This window comes from Podarcis filfolensis, assembly GCF_964270895.1.
Source record: "Podarcis filfolensis genome assembly, chromosome: 8".
Taxonomy (NCBI): domain Eukaryota; kingdom Metazoa; phylum Chordata; class Lepidosauria; order Squamata; family Lacertidae; genus Podarcis; species Podarcis filfolensis.
In genome coordinates this window covers 35336595-35361837 of record NC_139611.1, presented here as the reverse complement: position 1 = coordinate 35361837, position 25243 = coordinate 35336595, and the positions used below count along the sequence as shown (strand labels likewise).

General features: G+C 44.3%; 1 protein-coding gene across 3 annotated transcripts; it reads right to left on the bottom strand.

The window, feature by feature from the left end:
• Positions 1 to 3030: 3030 nt before the first annotated feature.
• Positions 3031 to 24764, bottom strand: SALL1 (spalt like transcription factor 1). Of its 3 annotated transcripts, XM_083625994.1 has the most exons (4): positions 24484 to 24764; positions 23175 to 23267; positions 8344 to 11765; positions 3031 to 4469 (listed from the first exon to the last, which is right to left on the bottom strand). In XM_083625994.1, exons 2-4 carry the CDS (start codon positions 23248 to 23250, stop codon positions 4029 to 4031), a joined length of 3939 nt encoding a protein of 1312 aa, XP_083482120.1. In that variant the 5' UTR covers positions 23251 to 23267; positions 24484 to 24764; the 3' UTR covers positions 3031 to 4028. The 3 variants fall into 3 exon arrangements, with proteins under 3 accessions (XP_083482120.1, XP_083482122.1, XP_083482121.1); XM_083625996.1 differs by lacking the exons at positions 23175 to 23267; positions 24484 to 24764 and adding an exon at positions 22258 to 22276; XM_083625995.1 differs by lacking the exons at positions 23175 to 23267; positions 24484 to 24764 and adding an exon at positions 12661 to 12718.
• Positions 24765 to 25243: the final 479 nt, after the last annotated feature.

Genomic DNA, 25243 nt, shown 5'->3' with positions numbered 1-25243 from the left:
TCAGATCCTGTCATGTGTTGCTCAAGACACGAATGTACATTTCAGTATACAGTAAAGTTTTGCATCACTTAAAAAATATATTTCATGGGTTAGTGTTGTTCTTATTTTGAATTACATGGGGGGGCACCATAATCTTTTTAATGCTGAGGATCTCTCAAGGTCCTAATCTGGCCCGGCCTCCCAAAGTTGCTGAACTACAACTCCCACCAGCCTCAGCTAGCATGGCCAATGATCATGATGGGATGTTGGGAGCTGTTCCCAATATTAGTTTTCCCCACCCCGCAAAGCATTTCCCAAAGCAGGTGCACTAGAATTATAGATCTACCTGCATCTTTTATATATATAAAAAGCAAGGAAGCAGTCCTCTCCAATCGGCACTTTGAAATATCAGCATTATCCAATCATTCTCCCCAACGTTCAACGTCAAAATAACTCTCATAAGAATAGTTAATGCCCATGAAAACATTACATTAAAAAAAATTAAAAGAAACCTGTTGAATTCCACATTAAAACAAGCATTGTTACTAGTCTGCATTTTTATTTTTATTTTTTGTACTAAGCCAGGAGGCTGGTGCCCTGCATTTCTATGCTGGCTACATAGAAAAGTGCACTTCTCTGTGCCCAGCATAGAAACCTAAACTTACTAGCCTCTTACATAAAGGTAAAGGGACCCCTGACCATTAGGTCCAGTCATGGCAGACTCGGGGGTAGCGGCGTTCATCTCGCTTTATTGGCCAAGGGAGCCAGCATACAGCTTCCGGGTCATGTGGCCAGCATGACTAAGCCGCTTCTGGTGAACCAGAGCAATGCACAGAAATGCTGTTTACCTTCCCGCCGGAGCGGTACCTATTTATCTACCTGCACTTTGTGCTTTCGAACTGCTAGGTTGGCAGGAGCAGGGACCGAGCAACTAGCCTCTTAGCAAGCATGTAAAAAGGTAATTTAATCAAATAGTGTACATAAGAAGAGCCTTGCTACATCAGGCCAAAGGCCCATCTATCTAGTCCAGTATTCTGTTCACACAGTGGCCAACCTGATACTGCTGGGAAGACTGCAAATAGGACCAGAGCACAGAAGCATTCTCTCAATCTGTGATCCTCAGCAACTTGAATTCAGAAGCACCCTGCCTTCAACAGTGGAAGTAGAATTTAGCCAATATGGCTAGTAGCGCCTGATAGCCTTATCCTCCCATGAAGATCCCAATATACAGTATCTGAGGACAAGGGCTGGGAGATATCTGGTTTTCGGCATCATGATATATCACCAGCTAAATATCACAATATACCAATATATCACAATGTCTGAAATAAGGATGGAGCTATGTAGAGCCATTGGCTGGCTTCACGGTTTCTTCCTGCATTGTGATTTTTGCATAGCGCACATACACATACGTACTTGGGCTGGGCAATGTATTGATACATTGTCCAAAATCGGTTTGACATTCACATTGTGGTAACTGTTTCATAATATTCAACACTGCGATATATTGCAAATCATGATGCTTGGGTGTGCTATGTAAAAAAAAGTGTGATGTGGAAATAGCCGTGAAGCCAGTCATTGCTTCTCTCATGATTCCTTCTGTCCCTGTTCCTCTGTTCTATAACATAACAGTTGTAACGATATGTTAAAGGTAAGTAATAATGTATCAGTTTTAGACCCCTAGTAGTAGCAGTTTCCAGGACATTACCCCATTTACCTCTGCATAGTTACATCCTTATTTCAGACATCATGATATATTGGCATATTGTGATGTTTAACTGGTGATATATCACAATGTTGAAAGACATCGCTCAGTCCTAACATACATCATGATTCGCAATATATTGCCAGGTCAAAAATTACGAAACAAGAATCACGATATGGACTTCAAACTGGTTTTAGATGATATCCCTATTGAGGTCATTCAAACATCCATCAAATACATCAATGTTTGTATTCTTAGGTAGGCTAAGAATCTGTTAAAGTTCTTGTATACTCTATGGAAAGTTCCAAACTCCTTTCTGCTCTAGAGAAGCCTTGTAAAAATGTCTATTCAAGTTAGTAGCCCTTTCAACACAATGCCTGCTTTGGTCATTTGCCCAGGTGAAAAACAATCCAATCAACTTTCGTTGTCCTCAAGGAAATTCTGACTAGCCACAAGTAGTCATTTACAAGCCTAATCAAGAGCAGTGTTTTTCTCATTGGGGACTGGGGACTGCTAGGGAGCCTTCGCTTACTTTCAGATGGAACTCAGCTTTGTGGTCCCACCTGCAGGGCTTTTGGGTGGGCCAACGCCAGCCGTCGCAGCTTCCGATATATGGGTCAAATAGGTGGGAGCTGGAGAGGGTGGTTGCAGCTTACCAAGTTGAAGGGGAGGAAAGGGAAAAAGGGAGAGGAGACAAGAAAGGCAATGGAGGGAAGGTCCACACAAGTGAAAGGGAAGGAAGAGAATTAACTGGAAGGAGAGAGAGACAAGGGATGGATGGATTGAAGGAGAAGAAGATGGAGAAGCCAGTCCCAGAATGGGATTAGAGATAAATAGAAAAAGGTGGGTTCTATCCAACCAAATTCACTAGACCGACAGAAATTAACAGACTTAAGTGAGTCATGTCTCAGATTACAACTCCCATCATCCTTCCTGAACATTGGCCATGAAGGGGTTTTTTGGGGGGTTAGTATACTTGCACGTACACCTCTGTGTGTAATGTCATATACCACATCCCCTTATTTTCTTAAAAGGAACATACAACCCAAAGGGCCACAATCCAGAGCCGTTCTGGAAGAAAAGCCCTTCTCTTTTAAACACAAACACAGAGAAAATTACCAACGTCATCTGTTGAAAAAAAATGTATTTGATTACTCGCGTAAAATTACAGTATCTCTGCTGTTAGTTAAGTATTAAATGTTAGAAGAAACTGGACCTATTTCCTTTCAGTTATCCAAGAAAGTGCATGTAACAGTCCAAAGGCTTCTTCCCAATCACCCCCAGACTTAATACAAAATAAAACGAACACTATTCTTGTTCTCTCGGTCAAGAAGTTGGGTTTGAGCTCATGGGGAACATATGTACATTTTAATGAACTCGAGATTTCTCATTGTATATACAGGAGCATCTGAATTTGTCCATGGAAGGTTGATCAAGATGCTTTTTATAGCAGCACAATGTCCAGCACTTTCCACCCCATTCTCTCTCTCTCCCTCTATGTGAATATACCTACAAGGCAAAACGTTTCAAACTACCAAAAACATTTTTGGACCTCCTCTAATCATCTGCTTGCTTGTTTACTGTACAGAAACTTATTAACATCTAAGACAACTTCAGTAAAAAAACAAAACAAAACCAAAAACCTCAAGCACAGTATGAAGGACAATTCAAAAAGGAGGGAGAAAGTTAAGTCTTAACACACACACCCTCCCCACCAAAAAAAAGCTGTTTTAATTTTAGAATAAAAATTTCAAAACCAAAAAACAAATCGAGCCTGTTGTGGAGGATGCATATAGTTGAATTTTATATTGTCCATTTTCAAATCCTGTGCGCAAATCTGTTTGGAGAATTAAACAACGTATTTGCCGATAAATCTCTTTTTCCCATCGGGATCGAAGTATACACATATACAGACTTTTTGTTACGAGGGGGAGGGGTGATGGGTGGGTGGGAGAAATGGATTACGGAGGCACTGTGTCGCCCCCACAAAAAGTTCATGTTAATCTGGATATAGAAAATAAGTTAAATGCCAGAACGAGACCACCTAGCTGAACAGACCTGCATTGCCATAAATGTTACAGCACTCTAGTCAATTAGTATTTAGTTCAAAATACAGAAGACCAAAGTTAATGCTTGCATGTGTTTGCAAAGCAAAAAAAAAAAAAGTTATATCACTAATAAATAAGCTGTTTTTAGAACTCTAGATGTCGAACAGGGTACAAAAGAATGTCTTTTTTTAATGTCACTTTGTCAATTCGCCCCCACCCCCCCAACTTTCCAAAGAAAACAAAAACCTGCACAACCTTAGGTTGCAATATCTGCCGGAATGTTCGTAACACGTGTCCTAATTGGTTACAATCTCTTTGCCGTCTTCCACAAAGCGCGTGAAGCGGAAATTAGTCCCATTCTCGCTGCCTGCCATTTTCTCCAGACCAGCTAGAGGCGCGTTAGGTTCCGAGTTCTGGAGCTTCTCCAGACTGCCCGTCAAGCCGCTAATCGGGGAGCTGCTCCCATTGCCCAGGCTCCCAGGAATTGGAGGGATGCCACCATTCTGAATGACCGAGATCTCATTTGTCTTCATCGCCAAGCCGTTGGAGAGAGCCGCGGCGTACTGATTCCAGAAGCTGGACGGGTCTCCATTTCCCGACCTCACGGCCAACTCTTTTGGAAAGATGTCTGGGAACTTTACAGGGTTGCTTCCGAGAAAAGTCATGGGGCCATCCACAGAAAGCCGTCTGCCTCGCCGGGCAGGTGTGCTGTTCCACATGTGCGTCCCCATGTGAACCTGAAAGAGAGACTGGTTAGCAGCGGCAGGCGTTATTTTCACGATGGTCAAAAATACCTGAAAACACTGCATCGCCATTGTTGGTTCTTGCTGTCTACAGAAGGGGTGGGGAATATCTTTTGAGCCCATGGATCACATTCCCTTCTAGGCAATTGTCCAGGGGCCACAAGCCAGAGACCAAAGTGGGTGGAGATATATAGAAATATATGCACAGTTGTGCAAAGTGGGCAAGTTTCTACACACACCTCTCCCTCTTGGTTCTCAATCCAGGCAAGTGAGAGGCATCATCAGAGAGCAAGGATACATTCTAGCCAAGCAAAAACAATCCCTAAAGGTGGTATCAAGCAATGCTGGTGAGGGTTATGGCTTGAGAAGTAGGGCTATGACTAAAGGAGGGTGGACTGTGGCAGGGCATATTTGGGCCTTGGGTCTGAGATTCCCCACCCCTGATCTATAGCAGAAAGATGTCAGCTGGCAGGCTGCGGGCAGTCTATGGCACCTCAGTTTTCCCTAAGCCTAGTTTGAGGACATCTGACACAGGCACCTTGCTGAAGCTATGTAGGATTGGCTCTGGTTTATGTCTGGACCATGTAGGAACTGCCAGACATCCCTCAAGTTCTGTGACTGAGTAAAGGTGGGAAGGGAAAAGAGGCAGCAAGCAAACACCAAGAGGAAGGTTCAAACAGCCCGCCTACGCTTTGCACTTGCCAAGGAAGGGGGTTGGGGAAACAACATTGAAAGTTGTGCAAAAATAGAGCTAGTTCACACCTTTAATGAGACATCATTCTTTGGGATTTCAGAGGCAAGAGAACCGTTGAAGTACCTGTTTGCTGGGCATGCTACGCCTGGGTTCTGATGCCAGAACAGAGCACCACCCAGCTCTACTATGGAGCTTAACCACTTTGCGGGGGAGCCCTTTATGCTGCAATATACACTTTCATTCCTCAGATCATTGCCTGGATAGCAATGTGTGCGTGTACCCCCGCTCCTAGAATACAGACATTGACCATTCCCATTCTAGAAGGCCATGCGAAAGGCTAAAAGGTTAAAATTCCTCTTTTTAATCAATAACCAATGACAGCTCATCTGGTTCAACTAACAGCCTAAGTTTCTCCTGCCTACAAGATGGACTTTACAACCCCTCGCTTTTATTAAATGTGTTTTGTTTAGCGTGGCCATACACAGTTTGATCTATTTTCGTCACCCACTGCCATCACAATGCCAACTACTTTATTAGACACCCCTTTCCCCTATAAATGTCCAGTTAAACTGGTTGAAAGAATCCTCCACTAATTGCTCATTGGAGAGCTTAACATGTGCAGGCCGGATGCCCTGAAAGTAGTTATTCATCTTGTATCGCCTCTGCAAAAAATATCTAGAGGAAAAAACCATCTGCAGGGGGTGGAGGGGAGATGCGCATTTGAAAGTGTTTCACCGGTGTAATATACAGTCCTTTTTTCAGGCGGCGGGGGGGGGGGGGGGGACACATGGGTACGCATACCCCTAAACATTTTGTGAAATTAAGTTTGGCCTCACTGAGGGGCAGTATTTCAATATGAGTAGGAAAATGAAAGTACCCCTAAACATTTTTTTTTTTTTAGAAAAAAGCACTGGTTATATAAATGAAGCACATTTGCTTTTTCAACACATGCCAGTAAGAAACATCAGCTAGATTTGCAATTAAAGCTAGGATCTTGCTCATATTTAGGACTTCGTGGTACTCTGCTTTAACATTATGAAAAGAGTAATTTAACTGTAACAAGAGAATTCTTTTGCTGTTCTGAGTATATATACAAAGTGCACTTTCTGAGTGTCTTTAATTGGGGAGCCTATAAAATTCTGTATTCACCAAAAAGAGTGGAGGGGGGGGGATGAAGTTTGAAAACACAAAACAGTGATTAGATTAACACAGATGTATGCAAATATGCTTCTAGCTGTTATGCATGGAAATAATTGGCCAGGAACTGAAAATACATTCCTGGGTGCAGCCTGAGGTGGATGCACAGGAAGCCATCATCTTGCTAAAGCTAAGATGATTAGTGCCTTGATAGGTGATGACTTAGAAGCCACATGCACACTCCAGTGCTAGAAACTAGCCAGGCACCAGGTGTGTTTGGTGGGTGCAATTGTGACCACGTGGAGATCTCTGGATACCAGGTTGGCGACTGGGGAAAGCAAAATGTCACTAAGAGAAGGATTTGAAAGATTTTCCTTGAAGCTTGTATTTGTTTTATTCTGCATTGTTTTATCTGATGTTTTAATGTGTTGTAAACCACATTGAGATTTGTTCTATGAAATATAACTAGGTAACCAAATGAAATGAAATAATAATGGTGATTTAAAAAAATCAATTGGGGTGGAGGGAATGACACCTAGACAATTCATTGTGGTGACTGTAACCTAGGTTTAAGGTGCCATTTGATGATTAGATTATATATCTTAGTTTCTAACACTAGTATGCTCCCATGGGTAATGTAGGAGAATAAGTTGGGTTATGAGCATGAGAAAAGAAATAAACATTTTTGGCAAATGAGGAAAAAGATTAAGAAATTCACTGCGCAGAATACTGTTGTGTGCTACTTTGAGTGGCCTTCATCTGGAAAGGCAACCTATAAATATTTTAAAATAAATAAATAGCACAGTGGAGGCTGGTCCACTAGGCCAATCTGGGACACTGCCTGTCACCTTCCTACTCTTTAATCTCAGTGTTGCCCTTACAAAACTCAACAGGGAGGAAGACGGGGGCAAAACTAGAATTCCTTGGCTCTGCCAGTCATCGGCTCTGGCACCATCTCCTTTTGGGCTCCCTGCCTTCTGCTCCACCAGGCACCTGACACCATTGATACCATATCCAAAAACAGTAGGGATGAAGGATATTGAGGTCTGGGAGCCTTATCTTCTGATTGATGGAAGCAACACCCAGATTACCTTTCTAATCTAGAGTTTCAGCAGAAGCAGAAGCTTTCCCCCTCTCTTTCCCATTTCCCAAAAATCATAGTTGAAAGTCCTGGGGAAAGCAAACCAATCCTTCTCTTTATAAGTAGATGGGGTAACACATGGTATAGTCATACACACATATTGACACCCCACACAGCTTTTGCCTTAGCATCAGTCCCCAAAACAGAGCTTCCTGCTCCTTTATATTTGCCATCAGGTATCAGTAATCTGAGGGCAATGCCCCTCCATTGCATGCAGCAAGCACCATTGCTGGGTATGCGCATCACAGAACCATAAAAGGATTGAAGAGGTCCATCTAAGAACACTTGCTACAAAACACAATTTGGCCCAGGTTTCCATACATGTGAAAATGAGTGTATTCCATTCACAATTTACATGGGAGTATCAGTGTACAGGAAGGGTTTAGGCTTGCCATCTAAAAAATGTGGAGCTCTCCTGAGACTGCAGACAAAGGACAGGATGCACAGCATGAAATGCAAATGCCCAATTTACACACAATGCTAGACCATAATTTATTAAACCATGGTGTAGTGTCATGTGTGAACCCTGCCCAGCATGTTAAGTTTGATTTGTTTCCTGCCAACAAACCTGAATCTGAAGCCATGACTCATGGGTGGCTTACAAACTTTGGTTTCTTTTAACTGTTGCTTGGCCTTACTGTGCTAACCCAGCACCCTTTGCTTAACCATGGTTTGTTTGACCACCCTCCCCAAGACACTCAACCAAACTACAAAGGAATAAGTCAGCAGTTGGAAAACAGAAACAAGAGGTGGCTTGTTTTGATCATCTGTGGGAAAAATTGTGGTTTGTTGAATAAACTATGGTTATGCACAAACTAGGCCCAAATATGTCAAGTGCAATTTGATGCCAAAAGCAAGACAGAATATTATGACTATAGAGGTGGGGAGGAAAGTACCTTAAGATTGCCTTTTGTTGTGAAAGCTCTTCCACATATAGTGCAGGCAAAAGGCTTCTCTCCAGTGTGAGTCCTTTCGTGGATCTGCAAAGCACTGGAGGACGAGAAGGTTTTCCCACACGTGTTGCAGTAGTGCTGCTTCGGCGTTCTTCTGGGGAGAGCCGGAAGCAAGACTGGTGATGTAGCTGAAGGTGGCAGAGGCCCCGAAGGAACCAGGGCAGGCGACATCTCTTTGCTGTCCTGAGGAGCGCTGTGTACAAAACCGTTAACCTCCGTCTTTATCAGAGACGAGAGTGAGTTAGTGGGCATCGCTGACGAAGAGTTCTGATTGGGGCCAAGGGTTGAATTGGGTTCAAACAGCTGTGATGGTAGATCTCGCATTTGATGTGTCAACATATGCTGCTTCAAATTACCCTTTGTGGAAAAGCCACGATTGCAAACTGTGCAAATAAATGGTCTCTCTTTGGTATGACTTCTGTAATGAATGTCCAAGGCACTCTGACATGCAAACGTTTTGCCACAAATGTCGCAGGCCGTGTTCTTCAGCTTGCCTCTGTCTCGAAAAGGAAACAGCATGCTCAAGGACTCTTCCTTAATCATTTTCTCGGGGTTGCCAGACGTCAAATCCAAAGCACCACCGTTTGCAAGGGCTGGAGGCCAACCATTGGCAAAATCGTTCGGTAACATTTTTGGTGGTTTCTCTTCGATGCACGGCGACTTGTGGTACTCAGCCATGCTGTTGGAAGGGGACAAGGCCTGCATGGAAGAGGTAGACTCTGAAATAGCAGGACTCCCAGCACTTTGGCTTTCCATATCGCCACCAATGGATGACGAATCATTCGTCATGATGTCCCCTTCCACTGACCCATTCTCAACAGATTTTAAGCTTGCTTGAAGCTGCTCAGCAAGCCCCGCATTTATCATCTTCATCTGATTTTCTAAAGCAGCAATACTTGACATTTCCAGTGGCAATGGGGAAGATGATAAACTATCTTGAGATGCATCAATGGATTTCGGGGTATCTGGTACGCTGCTGTCAGGACAGTCTTCCATGTTTTCATCAGAAAAGTTATCCAGATCATCAAAGTTCTTCTCATCAAAAGAACCCGTGTCAGATTCCATCGACTCGGGATAGTTTTCTGTCACAGGTGTGTTGGGTATCTGTCCGCCCATGTGCATCCGGATGTGCTGCTGTAGCACAACGGCATTGGTGAACTTTTTCTGGCAGATCGGGCAGGAGTGTTGCACTCTCAGCGGGGGCATGGCACGGTGAACGCTGTAATGGGTCTTGAGATTTCCTTTTGTCGTAAAGGCGCGGCCACAGATTTTGCATTTAAAGGGCCTTTCACCAGTATGTGTGCGATAGTGCATTTTCAAAGCACTCTGGCAACTAAGAACTCGGTGGCAAATGACACACTCATTGGGATCGGTTGCCTTTTTGTCAATATTTTCCACTAGCTGCTGCAGTTTGGAGGTCTCAGAGGTCGGCGTTGCGTCCAGCAGCCCCCCAAATGGAAACTTGGCCTTAAATTGCTCCGACATGAGAGGCATCAGTGGATTGGTGAAAGTGACCACATTGATGGAACCTGAATCTGCTGCCGGCGAGGTTACAGAACTGTTAAGACTAGCAGAGGCGCTGGGCATCTGGGTGCTTTCCTCTGGCTTGTCATTGGAGGAGAGCAAGGGGCCCGTCTCCCCTTCAACTAAATGCCCGTTGGAGTTCTTCCCAGCAGGATCAATGGAGCCAGAGTCGCTTTTCACAGAACATGGGGGACTAGATGAAGGGTGAGTGATGGGAATAGGCTGAGGCTCCTCTGTTTTGATGAAAGGGGTCAAGCTTGGAATTGTGGGAGGAAGCGGTAGGCCAACTGATGTCGTCAAAGTGGATAACACTGGCTTGCTGTCCAGCCAGCTTGTTACAGGCTTCTCGGGCGGTATCGACATTCCATACGGGATACCTGTGCTTGTGGGAATGTTGTCCAAATGCTCTGGCACTGGGTACGGGTTCATTTGAATGTGAGGGTATTTTTCTTTATGACGCTGAAAGTGGACTTTTAAGTTCCCCTTGGTGGAAAACCGGTTTCCACAGATGTTGCATTTGAACGGCCTCTCCCCGGTGTGAGAACGCAAATGGATCTGCAAGGCACTGTCGCTCCCAAACACTTTCGCACAGAACCTGCATTTATGCTTGAAGAATGCTTCGTCTGAAGCACTTTTCGCTTCGAAGGTGGCCAGGCTGGGGGGCTTGCTTTTCCTTTGCTGGGCCAGGGCAGCCAAGGAGCTCAAATCCTCTACAGGCGTTCCAAGACCGGACAAAGGATTGGGGAACACAGAGTTGCTAGGGGTGGGTTGAGGTAGAAGAGGGTTCGATACAGGGCTTAATAAACTGCTTATTGCAAAAGCTGGTGAGGACGCCGCCGTCACTGGCGGGCTGCCAAGCTGCGAGCCACCAGCATTTGTAGCCCCTTTGTCAGAGGATGGTGCCGTAATTGCCACTGCGGATAGGTTAATATTTGGAGATGAGCCGCTACTGGATGGAATTGCCGGGTTGCCAGGATTGCTCTGAGGTAGCTGTATAGGGGGCAGTTGCTTCACACCACTGATGCTGGCAGACTGGCTAGCTAGGCTTTGTGCCAACCCAGCCGCCGCAGCCAGCTGCTGGGATAAATGGGAACTTAACGTGGACAAGGGGTTGGCAGATGTTCGTAACGTGCTCTGAGAGGGGCTGGGAGACGTTGGCAGGTCCACGTTCTGTGAAGCCAGCAATAATATTTGGTGACGAATTTGTTCAATCAGCTGCAACTGGTGGATCTGTTGCTGCTGCAATGCCAACAGTTGCTCCATGAGGGAAGGGATGGCCAGCTTCCCAGCCGAGGCGCCATTGCACCGTGCTTCCTGCGAGAACTGGGCGACCGCCACTTTCGTGCTCTGAAGGTTTTCAATGATGACATTGCTGTTGATGACCGAGAAGTTGCCTAGCGTTGTCAGGTCCCCTATTTGAGGTAGAGAGGTTGTGATAGCTGAGGTACCCATGGTGGAGCAGTTACCACTCACAACGCTATCGCTGGCGCTCTGGGAACTGCCGCTAGTGCCGTTACTAACGCCGGAAGCCTCCACGTCCATGGATTCTTCTTTGTCAAGTTTGTTGTTATGCTCAGGATGGCTGCTGCGGTCTACTTGATCCATGTTATTAACTGTGTCATTCCTCTGCTCGTCAGGATTATCAGTAGGGGAGCTGGGAGGGCAGGCTTCAGAAGGAGAAACAGGATTTTCATTCACAATTAAAACTAATTGATTTTTACTACAGTTCTTCTTGTGTTGCAGGAGATCCGATAGTTCAAAGAACTCAGCACAGCATCTGCCACAGACGTGGGCATCCTTCGCCTTGGTGGTTCGATTTGTTTGACCCTTCTGCGTGTCTCCTAAAACATCAAGGCAAAGGGAGGGGGGTAAGAAAAAGAGCAAGATTAGCAACTGAGCAGAAACACAAATCTGATCTGTAGGATAGGCGATGTTAAGATTTGCTAGAGTGCACCTATCTCAAAAAGGTTTCCTGCTTAGTCTTCAACCACCCCTTCACTTTCCTACACTCTTTGCTTGTGTCCCCAAGATCTCCCTGATATTTCTGGTACCAGTCCATGATAAATAAGTTACTTTCCCTATTTCATGAGTGACTTAAAAAAAAAGTCAATGTGCAGCCACATGGTCTTAAAGCAGGGGTAGCCAATGTGGCACCTTCCAAATATTTTGAGCTACAACTCCCATCAGTCCCAGTTGTCATGGTCAATAGTCAAAGATTATAGGAGTTGCAGTCCATCTGGAGGGCAGCTTGTAGACTACATTTGGCCTAAACTCTCAGGCCCCTTCTAGATGATCCCTAGAAATTAAATTTCTGGATGAGATGGGGTAAAAGATGTAATTTGACTTCTGCACACATGGAGGCGGCCGAAACGAAGAGCGCCGTTTAGTGCACCGGGCACCATTTCACATGTTGTGGCTGATTATGTTTGTATTCAGCGCAACATATTGTTGATTCATTCCATTTTTCCTCCATTGTTAGCCTTGTTTTTATGTTATCAGGTCAGGCTACTGTAGAGTAAAGGAATATTGCACACAGCATGCACATAACAGCCTTAAACTGGGTCTGCAAAGGAAGATGGGAGGTTCAGGCAGGCAGTACTGGTGCCAGAATTGGGGTGCTGGAAGCTACCGAAAGAGCATGCAAATTTCCATCTAGGGATTGTGTGTCCCGCTTCCCTAGCCTGTAAATATCGCTTCCTAGCAACAGTGCATGGCTTCAAGCACCAGAGAAGAAACCTGTAGGCCTTGCATTGCATCTTTCTTTCTCCCTCCAAGACATTTTGGTGAGATCTGCCACTTTCTCCCACTACCAAAACAGACCAAGACTGGCCATACATGTGAAAAAAATCAATATTGTGACTTCACAAAGGTTGCCCATGACTGATTTTTAAGACTGTACAAGGGGTACTTTTTATGGCTACCTGTGTCTCAGATGATCATTTCCTCCAGATAATCCATCAAAAGATAAAATAGTATGAACCAAAGACATTGGGGCATAATGAAATTCCATAGCAAGGTATTGATTTCCAATGTTTCATACTGCTTATTGCCTAGTTGTCCACCGAGTGGCAAATCAAGCATTTGAAGGACTCATTAGACTCTCAAGCTCCCCGTCAACCTTGTTCATCCTCAACCGATTCAAAGATATCAGTGACAGTCACCCCGTCACTAAACTAATTTGTAGTCGTTCAAGGTCCCAATCAGTTGCTGACAAGAAAGAATGGGGGGAGGAGAGAAGGGTGAGGGGGGGGAGCACATATCGCCCAAGCTTCAGGTTGACATGAACGAGAAACAAACAAACAAGCTAGCTTTCCCATTCCTGCATAACTCAGAGCTAACTCTGATCCTCCTACAAAGCATTGGTTTTCCCTTCCAAAGTTCACCCCACAACATCTAAAGCCTTTGTTACACATAAAATGGGAAAAAATGAGAAATCCCTTGTCAAAGAATAATATTCATATTTTCACAATCAAGCATTTGTTGCCTAATCCTACTTATGATGCTTACTTGAAGACCGCAGAGTCCTTTCCACTCTGCTATATAGCTCCACAAGCCCCTAAGTCGCCCTCAACATGCTATGCATTTTTTAATTTGCTAGTCAATTGCTTCATCCAGAACTGCAGGTCCCCAGCACAGATTTCCACACTTACTCCAAAGTAAGCCCCACTGAATTCAATGTGGCGACTTCTTCATAAGAACGCTTAGAACTTACATCCAACTAAATGTGCCTAGGATCGGGGTGTTAAGTTGCCTTTTATGATGCCAATTCTAACCTCAGTGGTACCAGTGTAAATCTCTGGGTAACCCCATTGTGAGTATACAAGATCCCACAACTGCCTGCAGTCATTGTACTTTACAACCATGGAGATTAGATCAGAGTATGACCTCATATCTATAAAAGCAGCATTAAAAACTTTACATTTCTGGGAAAGGGGGGGGGAGAGAAACCATCAAAGGGGGGGGAGAAGATGAGCTGTTAAGAGAAAATGTTTCTATACAATAAGAAATCAATCTGGGTTGTTAAGGTTGATAACCCTCTGCAATCTCCCTTGTCTGAGTGCATATCAAAACTATTTGCTTTTAACTCTTGTCAATTGTTTAGCAGATAACTCGGAACCTTTCATTAGAAAAACCCCCTTTCATTTCATGTTTGTTATCACTGGTTGCTCCCTTTTCTTATCGCTGAGATCCATTTGTAAATTAATCGTTACAAAAAGAAGAAGAAGCCTCTGACTTCAAACTAGCTGATCTTATTCAAAAGAAAGGATGGTTCCCTATTGTTTTCTCAGCATGAGGACACAGAATTTGGTTGTACAGATTGTGTGTGGTCAATTTAGAAAGCCAGGGAAGGGTGGGGGGAGCTCGTTTAATTCAAGGATTACCTCCCTGCCTGTTTTGCTGCAACACTAAAATCAGATAATAGGTAGTTTCCATGACTTCCAAATTAAATCTCAGAAGAAAACGAACATTAAAAGTTCCTGGGAAAAGGGGGGGGCGAAGAAGGGTTTGCTTTTACAAGTTAAAACTGATCCAAGTTTACACAGCCATTGGACCCACCGAGAGAGAAAAAGAACTGCACTCGGTTTCCTTAAACAGCAAATACTTTAGAGTTCTGCATTTATACAGAAGAGCAAATGAACTCGTTTCAAGATATACTATGGGGCAAATATGCCATACAGTCTTTGCATTATTTTCTTTTTTAAAAAAATGGATACCCCTCTATAAAAGTTTTTACTGGGAAAGGATAATTATCAATCCATTTTAAAATAATAATATTTGGTCACTCTGCCTCTTGTCACATCCTAGCATATTAAGGCTGCAATTTTGGTACTTCGCTTCATGGGCGTAAAAAAAGGTAAGGCGAAATATTAAATGCAGTCTATTTGCATACACTGCTTTAGTTATTTCCCTGTTTCGTGCAGAACAAAATATATAGATCCATCGTGACAAACATTCCATTTAGAGCATTGTATTTTGACAACTAATTTCAAATGAGGCATCCATTTTAGATGCTTATTTTAAAACCAGGGAATCCAATTCTGAATATAGCCGACCGAAAATGTTATTCCTTTCTTCCACATTTCCATATGTAATGGTGATGTTTCCATCTACTTTTACAGCCAATTATGAAGGAACAAAAGCTATTCTGTTTGTTCACACATTTTCAACAAAATGCATTAAAACTATTATGTCAGCATGTTCTATTAAGCTCCACATTCAGTCGAAAATACTTTTCAACCAGATCACATTTATCAAAACATAAAGCCCACTTTAAAACATGGTTTTGCTTGGTCAGCTGTGCTTAGACAAATAATGACAGATTCAAAACTAAATAACTTGCGGGGGGGGGGGGGAGAGAAGAGAGAAATCAGAAAACCAACTGATGAATTGTACACATGACAGTGGATTTGCTTCAAATATTTAGCACGCCTGTACTGAAAATTAAAACCTGTTCCAATTCCCTTTCTTCACCCTTGCAGTAGATTATTATAATCCTGGTTTACAAAGGCCCTGTTATTTTACCTGCCTGATACTTCGCTGCACACAAAATGCAACACATGTCCTCCATGTCAAGTTGCAGTGCTCGCTATTCTTTCGCTACCTTAAGTTGCAATGCTCAGCACAACACGTTCCAGTTACAGGATTTAAAGTACCCATCGCTTTTTTAAAAAATAAAGTAATGTTATACTGCACTCATAAGGGCCAGTTAAGAAGAAACAAAACGATGAGATTTTCTCGCAAAACCTGTACCAAAAGAGGTACGCTAAGGAAACTTTATTTCCTCAGCGTTAATACCTAGTGATTATTTTTTCCTCAACAAATTTGATATGTGCATGCTAAATATTCTAAAACTGACACTGGCATTGTCTCCTCTTACCACAGTTTGGCACACACAGGGGAAAATGCTCACATGCTAATCAGGAATAACCTAAATTCACAATTGCTTCTCAGGTTCATTAAAAACAACACGCTTAGAAATTTCAGAAACTGAAATACATTACAGCTTAAAGCAGCTTCCACTACTTTAAAGTCATATCTTTTTCAAAAAAACAAAACCCCGAAATGAAACAAAAATTAAGGCAGTGTTTCCTTAACGGCTTTTTAATCAGAGTAATTGGCGACATGATGAACCAAAGCAACTGTGCCTATCACCTGACAGAAAGATTTAATCTTTTATAGATCTTGTTAAAAAGAAGCATGATAATATATCTGCAGGCAGCACTTTTGAAATGGAAAATTCAAAGAGATGTATTTATATCAAGATGTATTTATAAGAAAATGAAGTTTCAACAGCAGACGCCTATTTTTTAAAACAGAAAAGGGAAAATGCCACCCAGGGAACTTTGCTTTCCAAGGCCTACAACCACCAATCAAGAGCAGGATCAATAGGTTCCTACAAAAACTGCAAGAATTCTGCTGCTAACCTTAACTATTCATGCCAACTTGATTGCTTTCTCCAAAGGGAGAAATTTTGAACTGCTTTGAGGCAAAAACTTCAGAAAAAAATTCAAACATTCAGTCATCTTCCACAAAACTTGGAAGAGAGGCAAGCCCTTTCGCTCTAAGTGTCTATCTGCAAAGCAATGAGATTGGACAAGGCCTTTCCACTTTATGAATAAATATTCTTTGGAATGCATTTCTGGACATTCACAGAACAACTTCACATTGATATTTCAATTACAAGAATAAAGTTTATAGATAAGTTAGGATACACATATGCAAATCAAGGTCAAACGTAGTCTCTTCATTCTCATATGCAATTTAAAAATGAACTTTGGGGGGGTCACAGCTGTATTTATATTCAAACATTAGTAGAGGCATTATAGGGGCAATATATTAAGAATATATACCCTCTCTTCCCAACAGTTTCCATCCTTCCCTACAACAACTAGCAAACAACTATTTTCCCATCCCTTTGAAACCCCTCAGAAAAGGATTCTTCCACCCGAGATCAAATACACAGACGCGCCTTTCAATTAACCCAATTGTTAATTGATTTGCACTGTTTAAGAGCATTTCTATTTTTAAAAGCCGGGAGACGGACCTACCTACGTAGCTACTTAAAATAAAAGAACTCTTTCCTACGGCTGAATCAAAACGAACACTAGGTGGGGTTCCTGCTGCAACAGTTTCTCCCAAAAAGTTGAGAGCAGTTTCATTGTTCCAGTGAGAAACCAAAGAGAAGGGGAAAGAGAGGAGGGGAGAGAGAAGCAATATCTAAACTTTGGCTATGCAAACATTGGCAAAGGAACAAGAAACCAAATCCCTGTTGTTTGGAGTGGGGGGGGAGGCAAAGGCGCTGTGGCAACTGGCTGTCAATCCCCTCTTTGGGGGTCTGGCGTCCAAGGGGGTGACAAGGGAATAAGAGTTAGCAAAAGCAGCGAGGCTGATAAGGTGAAGCTAAAATAAACTATCAGCTTCCTGCTAAGCGCCTGGTAAGACTCTATTTGGGGGTCACCGGCAAGATATTGAACTGCATATTGTGATCTGAACTTTGTCACCTTTGACTGGAAGGAGGCTGGCAAAGGTTAAAACATCCAAACACTTCGAGGTTTCCCCCTAGCACGGATTGGCCAAACATCCCCAACTAATAGCCCTCTGAGGAAAGACACTGCTGGGAGACAAGTCTGCTTTTTGGCTCCCCCCCCCCCCGAAAAAGGACATTATATATATATATATATATATATATATATATATATATATATCTGAGATATCACTATCCACTTTTGGAAAAGGTAGAAGAGGCGTTGATTGGGGCCCTCTCTCAGGTTGCCTTTACCAGCGGTTATCTGGAAGTTTCTTCCCACAATCACCCTCCACCAGTTTATTATCAATTTATTCCATCTCTCCCCTCCCTTCTCCAGCTGATACCATTTGCCACAGTGATCAACAAAAAGGATGTTTCTACACCTAAGAAGTCCACCCTTCTGGAAAGGATCTTTATCAGGAGTCAAACGGGAAAAAAGGAAAGGAAAATCTATTGAAACAGCTACTTTTGGAATTGATTGCACAAAAGTTAAATGAGGTTTCTGAGGACGCAAAACATGCAGCTCAGAAAGGGGCAAAGGACGATATTTCGTGAACACAACCCCAGACTCTCAAAATTGTTTCACACTGATTGTATAACTGCAACTTTAACACATCTGTACAAAAGCAATTGCCATTCATTTAAAACAAGATTTACTTCTGAATCAAAGTATTGAGGGCCGTTCATGAATTATTCTTAGCATTTCTGCCTGTGTTGAACTCGTCTCAAATATTCTATTTTGTTAAAATGTAAGTACATACACAATTGTGCAAAAATAGTTCGGTCTTTTGAAAAGAAATGCCTTATCCTGTAATAAAGGGGGGGAGAGAGAGAGAGAGAGAGAGAGACCATTGTTCAGCAAGCCTGATTTCAAATGGTGTTAATTGAAAATGTAATTAATTATAACTTGGATAATTATGTCAAATGTGTAGATAGTCAGGGTAGGTTAATAGTTCACTATGAATCCCAGAGTTTGTGTTTCCCATGCCCAAAGGGAATTGTTAGCACCTTGTATCCTCTGGATTATCCTTCTGTCCCAGTCTTTGCAATAGACTGAATAACTCTGCTACAGAAATACTGCTTCTGTGTTAAGATTAGGCCATTACCCTCTTTTTTTAAAAAAAAAAAAAAGCTTAAAGGGGGGGATATACAGCCAACTCTAAATGTAACAAGTATTCTAGAAACCTTACAGCAGTGCAATCCCACACATGTCTCCTCAAAAACAAGCCAAACTGAATTTGAAAAAGGCTTAGTCTCAGGTAAATGAGGATAAGATTAGAACCCTAAATTTGAAGAAGCAACTCTTCAGCTGTATATTTTCCCTAACAGCAGCCAATGACTTGTTGAATACAATTTATGTCTGGAACTCCAGATGTTTGCTATACCGTTTCCAGTGTTAGGGAAATTTTTTTCGCCCAACAGCACCAAAACCGTTCTTGATTTTTTTCAGCAGCACAAATGAAAAGAATGAGAAAAGGCCAGCAGAAGTTTTAATAGCAACGCGTCAGAAAAGGTACCTGTATAAAATTCTCAAGAAAAGATGGATAAAAACTAGGCCACAGAAGGGCAAGTGTTTCTTTAAATAAATAAAAGCAGACAGCTGCAGGTCGAGAAATTTCTGAGATCTGAATTCTAAAACAGATTACTAGAGGGGGGTGGGGAAATAAGCAGAAAATGAAACCAGCTCTAAATGGGCAATTTTATGACATTTTATTTGTAAGATATATAATTTGTTTTCACAGCAATTATGTCTAGATTAACAGTGATAGAAAACACCGTGCTTTCCTGAGCTTTTAATTACCCTGCCTAATCTCAGCTTGATAAGAGTGTATGTGTTTCTGTGCATGCATATATATATATATATATATATATTTATACATATATGAAAGGCTGTGTACAATTTTAGGGCATCAAAATATAGATCATATAGTGAAGGAAACTGTCCATATTGAAGGCTTTAGCATCACCATTGTATACCAATATTATTACAACACTCAATCCTGTTAAACACTATTACAAAATATAGCCTCCAGGCAACTTAGTCAAACTTATTGTCCAAGCATGTAAAGGGAGCCATAACCTAAATCTATTACCAGTAAGGAAGGGGAGGGGGGAGAAGAAGAAAGACTAAGATAGCTGTTAGAAATGCTAACTCTTACAAATGCTTTCCCGAAGCACAATGAACTAGCAAAAAAGGGGGGGTTGAGAAAAACTGGCTTGCTTTACATAGTTAATTCAAGTGAGCTAGTGACTAAAAAGAGCTGGACCAGTATTGTCTTCATATCATTGTGCTTTGATGAAATCTAGTTATTTTAAGCACATCAAGTTAGCAACAGGCATGAAAACTCCCTAAGATGAATTTCCTCCCTAACTCTGCAGCAGGGTGGTTTTGGAAGAGGCGTACAAAGAAAACGAATCCAGAGACTAAAATATAGAGGGTGGAGAATTGTAGCTAGCTAGGTCTTAACAAATCGAAGATGCCTTGACCTATCAAAGAGTAGTAGAAATTTTTATTTTTGTGGGGGGAAGCAGTCCCCTCTCTTGCACCCAACAAGGTAATGATAATAATTTTGCTTATTCCTATCCCTGATCCAGCTTGAAGACCACAGAGTTCTTCTTTTGGAGCTCTTGTCGAGAAATAAAGATAAAAAGAAAAAGGAGCGATCTAAAGTGTATTCTTGAAATTTCAACCTGGAGTTGGTGGCAGAAAAATTAAGTTGCAAAATATATGTGCCCGACCGATTTCTGAGAAGAGAATTTAGATAATAAACTGAAGGGACATCAACTCATCCAAAGTCGAAAGAAGGTCAAGAAGTTTTCTTACAAGAATTCCAACGCATGTCAAGAATTTGAGAAAGGATAGGACATGAATTTTTGTTTTTGTTTTTTTTTTAAGTTGCCAAAATGTTGCCTTATAATAAAACCACCAAGGGACACTTTCTTTCCAGGGAAATAGAAACTTGCTTGCAGTTCCTTTGGCACAATTTGTTGCCGAACTTTTCTAAGGTCTCTTCAATACAAAAGGGGGGGGGGAATGAGGGATGAGGATATGGTAGCTGATGGAAACGGGGAGAAATACTAAAAAAGAAAGAAAAAAAGTGGGGTGGTGGCATAAAGCTGGCATGAAAAGGACAAATGAAAGAACTTCCATGCCTTCCGCACTGGCTGCCCTGATCTGGGTGATGCTGAAAGGTTCGGGGGCTAGAGGGGGCTTGTCTGTTGACTGCTACTTTTAATGACTAAGCTGGGGGTTTAAATGGGACTGTGGGAGAGGCACAGCTTCTATTGGTGACTCACTCCACACAGACTCTTGCATATCACCCCCCTGGCCAAATCCCTTAAGACAGACAGAAATTTGCTCTGGAAACGTGCAGGGTGTTTGTATATGTGTGTGAAGGCAAGAGGGGGAGGGCAGGAAGAGTTGTTAAAAAGGAGGATTAGGACTGTTTCCTTGCAAAAAAAAAAAATCAAATTGAAGAGCTCCCGCGCTATATATATATATATAAATATATATTCTTCCTATACAATCTGTATTATTGGAAACACAACATGGTCACCATCCTTCTGTGAAGATTTTTAGAGTCAGCTTTTATCAGGCTGCCCACTGTCCTTGAAGTGCCACTCTAACTGCACGTCTGAAAAAGAGCTGGGCAGAGTAGGCCATCCTCCTCCACCACCAATTTCTCCCTTTTTACAGCCTCTCTCAACCCCCCTCCCCACGGAAAAAAGTGTAAAGCAACCACGCATTTTGCATACTTTACATGCGGACATTGAATCCACTGACAAACTCACGCGCATTATCTGTTGTGTACAGAAATTTAGGGAGATGAAAAAGATTTTTCCAAAACACACACGCACGAAATAAGAGTTACCACAATCCAATTCGCACTTCTACAACTGCCGTGAACTCAAGAAAGGTTTACTCCCGAGTAAGCCTCCTTGGGAAAAGTACTCCGTCCACAAACATCCTCCTCTCTCTTGCCATCCTCTCCTAACGATCCTGGCCACCTTCCATTGCTTCTTCGGCGGAGGAAGAACGGAGGGACGCGCAGGGACGCTCTCCGTTCTTAGGTCTGCCACAGTGCCTTCTCGTCCCCCCACTTTCCTTTGCTAAAAACAAACGGAGAACTTTGCATCTCCTGCTGACGATCCGAGCATAGCGCACCCCCAAACGCCGCCGCCACCCCCCAAATCCCCCCCACAAAACAACTTTGAAGCAAGAGACACGCTGCTGTGCCCTCCGCCTCTGCCTGCAGGAGAAACTGACAAGCCTGGCATCGAAAAGAAAACTTTCCCTTGGATTCGGGGCTTTTCCACAACAAGCCCCCACTTTCTGCTGATGATCCACGCACGCAGCGACAGGCCTCTTCGCTGGCTTCGCCGCCCCCTTCCCCAAATTCAGAAACTCACCCGGTTTTCACAGGCACAGGTAAAAACGGGGGCCCCTCTCTACTCCCCCCGCATTATCAATACCAAAGGCATTAAAAGGCAGGCCGCCACATACCGAGATAGGCGCGCGCAGCACTTTAAATAGAAATTTCCCACGATCGCCAAAGTCTCCCGTGCGCGCCGAAGAACCTTTGGCATACACGCCCCCCCCAAAGGCAATCATAGCCGAAAGGGACAAACTCGAACACAGATCCGCCGCGACGATAAGAAAATTCAAGGCGAGAGTGGAGCCCGGCGGAGCAGAAGCTGAGCCGGCCAGCTGGGCACGCCGAGGAGGAGAGGGGGATGAAGGAAACGAAAGAGGAAGGAGTGCATCGCGCCGGGTGCCAGGAAAAGGAGATCTCGCTCTCACTCACCCATCGGGGCCAGCCGGGAGCGAAGGAGGCGCTGCCAAGCCCCCCCCCCACCTACCCCCGCTGTTGGAAAACGTGGGATTAAAAAAACCACCCCTTTTCAACTTCCTCTAAAATTCACGTTGGAGAGAGGAGGGGGGAAAGTTGCAATATTCCAGGGCAACCCTCTCAGGCAAGGCTGGGAAGGGAAGCCGAAAAAACACTCCATAAAAAATAGGGGGGGGGAGAGAGAGATCTTTGGATAAACTACGGTATGTTTTATTTTAAGATTCAGGACCCCAGAGATGCACCCCCTGAAAGATAAGGGGGGGCGTCAAGGTCCTGCGCATCTTTCCCCAAAGGGGAGGTGGGGAAAGAGAACTCCCCAACTCCGCTTCCGATCAACGTGCGAGTGGCAGCGTGCGTGTTCAGGGAAGGGGGGCGGTGCGGCTAATTGAGAGAGATCCGGTCTCCGCTTGCCAGATCGAAAACGATCCAGCGAGGGAAAGATCCACAGAGGGCAGCGACGGGGCTTGAGGAGGGGGGCGGGAAGAGAGGAGGAAAGAAACCACCCAGGACTCGAACCATCCGCAAGAAGTCACAACTCCAGCTGATCAACTTCACGCTCTTGCTTCCAAAGTCTCTCTCTGACTCTCTCTTTCTGCCTCTCTCTCTCTTTCTCTCATCCCTCCACCGTCTCTAACCCCGAAGGTAAGTTTGTTCCGATTGTTTGTGGGGGGATCCATAATTGCTTTAACAAGAAAGAGATAGACATATATCAGTGTTCTATGGGTCGGAAGTGAGGGAAATCGCGCGCAGGACAGAGCGAGCGAGAGCGATTTCTTCCTTTTTTTCTTTAAAAAAAAGGTCCCCCCTCCCTTACAAAAAGCCACCCCAACAGGACGCAACTGCTCACCCCCCTTTAAAAAAAAAAAGCTCACCATTGCGCTGAGATCTCGAGGCCAGCTCGGGGTCGGTTTGGAAGTGCTGCGGCTTCGCCTGTTTCCTCCGCGACATGCTGGCGCAAACATCAGCTGGGGCAGAATAAAAAATTACTAAAAAAAAATCTTCTCAAAATTACGGAAATCGAGCCTGGCCCCCCTCCTTCTCCTCCTCCTCCTCCTCCTCCTGGCGCTTCCCCTCCCTCTCCCGCCTCCTCCCGCTTGCCCGATCCTCCGCGCACCGCGCATGTGTCTTACTATAATTGTGATTATCAATAATGCATTGCGATTAATCATACAGGGGGCTCTTTGAAAGGCGATTGGCACAGGGCCAGCTCTATTCAAACGAGCTCGCCTTAATCAATTAGCCGCTGATTTGCTGGAGACCCTTGTCTCTCCGCCGCTCCCGCCCAATGAGCCGGCCCATGTGGCAAGGGTTCCACCCGCTCCACCCCCCCTCGCTCTACCCCCCCCCCCCGCTCGCGCGCTCTCCACCTTCCCCAGCCTAACCAGAAAAGCTGTTTGGATACAGTTTTTAACCCTCTTAGCAACCAGCTGGGACTGAGCACGCCGCTGCTGTTACTATAGGAATGCGCTCCAACCCCCCACAACTTTTCTCTCTCTTTGGCTGGGGATGCTTCCTCCCGTTTCAGGAGTTTTGCTTCCCTCCCCCCACCTTCCTCTCTTTTTTTCCCAAGGGGGGTGGGAAATGTTATCCTATTTTAGCCAACTTTTAAGAGTTCAATGTTATCCTATCTGAGCCAACTTTTAAGTGTGGGTTCAATCCTGTGCCCTGCTTACTCAGAAGTAAGTCCCACTGTTTGCAATGGGGATTGTTCCCAGGTAAGTGTGCATGGCATCGCAGCATCTTGGGGAGGAGGGAGGGTCTTCTTCCTTCTTGAAAAACTGACCCGATCTCACCCTGCATGTTTTCTCTCGGGAGCCTTTCTGGCTTCAGGGGGACTTACTTCCGAGCAAGGATCGTATCGTGTTAGAAGAGCGTTCGGCTTTCTTTTGATGCAAAAGAAAGAAAGAAAGAAAAGTAGTTTAGGCAGAAGGCGAATGGTGGTCTCCACTTAGTTAAGATCTCGGGAACGGAGGGGGTTGGTCCTGAGAGGCGACGATGGCAGCAACAGAGAAGTGGGGAGACGGGCAAAGGGGTCGAGGAAGAATCTCTGCTGCTGCCCTCATCGCCTCGCCATCGCCCACGCTGGAACAAATAGCACCGATTCATGGACAGCTGTCATTTTAAAGTTTCGGTCTCAGAGCAATATTTGAGGACTTTCGAAGCAAACCAACCCAGTAATACCTTTGCTAAATCATCTCCGGTCTCCTCTTCTGTAAGGATGTTTGCCTGATCTTTTGGCTAATGCCGCCGCAAAAAAAAAAAAAAAAAAAATGAAAAGGGGAAAAGTTCCATTTCTAGGATTTTGGTATGTGTGTGTGTGTTGAGCAACTCCCACCTTTGCTCCCTTCCCCCTTCCTCCTCGCGCCCCGCCTTCCTCGCCATCCATCACGGGCCCCGAAGGGTGCTGAAAAGAGGAAGCTGGCCCGCTCGCCCTTTAAGCCTCGCGCCCTCCCAGGACAATCGCAGCAATCTTTTTCGCTTGCTCGCTCGCTCGCCCGGCGGCGGCAGCGGCCAAGGGGGCGGGGCCGCTTCCCCGCAGCTGCGGCTGGCGTTGGCTGAGAGCGGCGTCAATCACCCTGAGCAGGCGGCTGGACGAGGTTGGTGGCGGAAACGACCGGGCTCGTCTCCCTGGCGGAATCCTGGGGAGGAGGGGGCGGGGCCAGGGAGGAAGGGGGCGGGGCCTCGAAGGGGAAAGGCGATGGCGACAGCCGCACGCTGCACTTTTCCTTCGCTCTTCTTTCTTCCCACTCGTTTGACAGGCTGTGCCGTCTTCTACCTGCTTACCCGGGCGTAAGCCCCATTGAGCTCAGTGGGATTTACTTCTGAGTATACATGTGTATTGGATTGCGCTTTGAAGTGTTCTTTTGGTTACATATTAACTGACTTTCCCTTTTTGATCATTTCCCCTCACTTCCCGAGCAACTAAAGTTTCTTTGCTTCT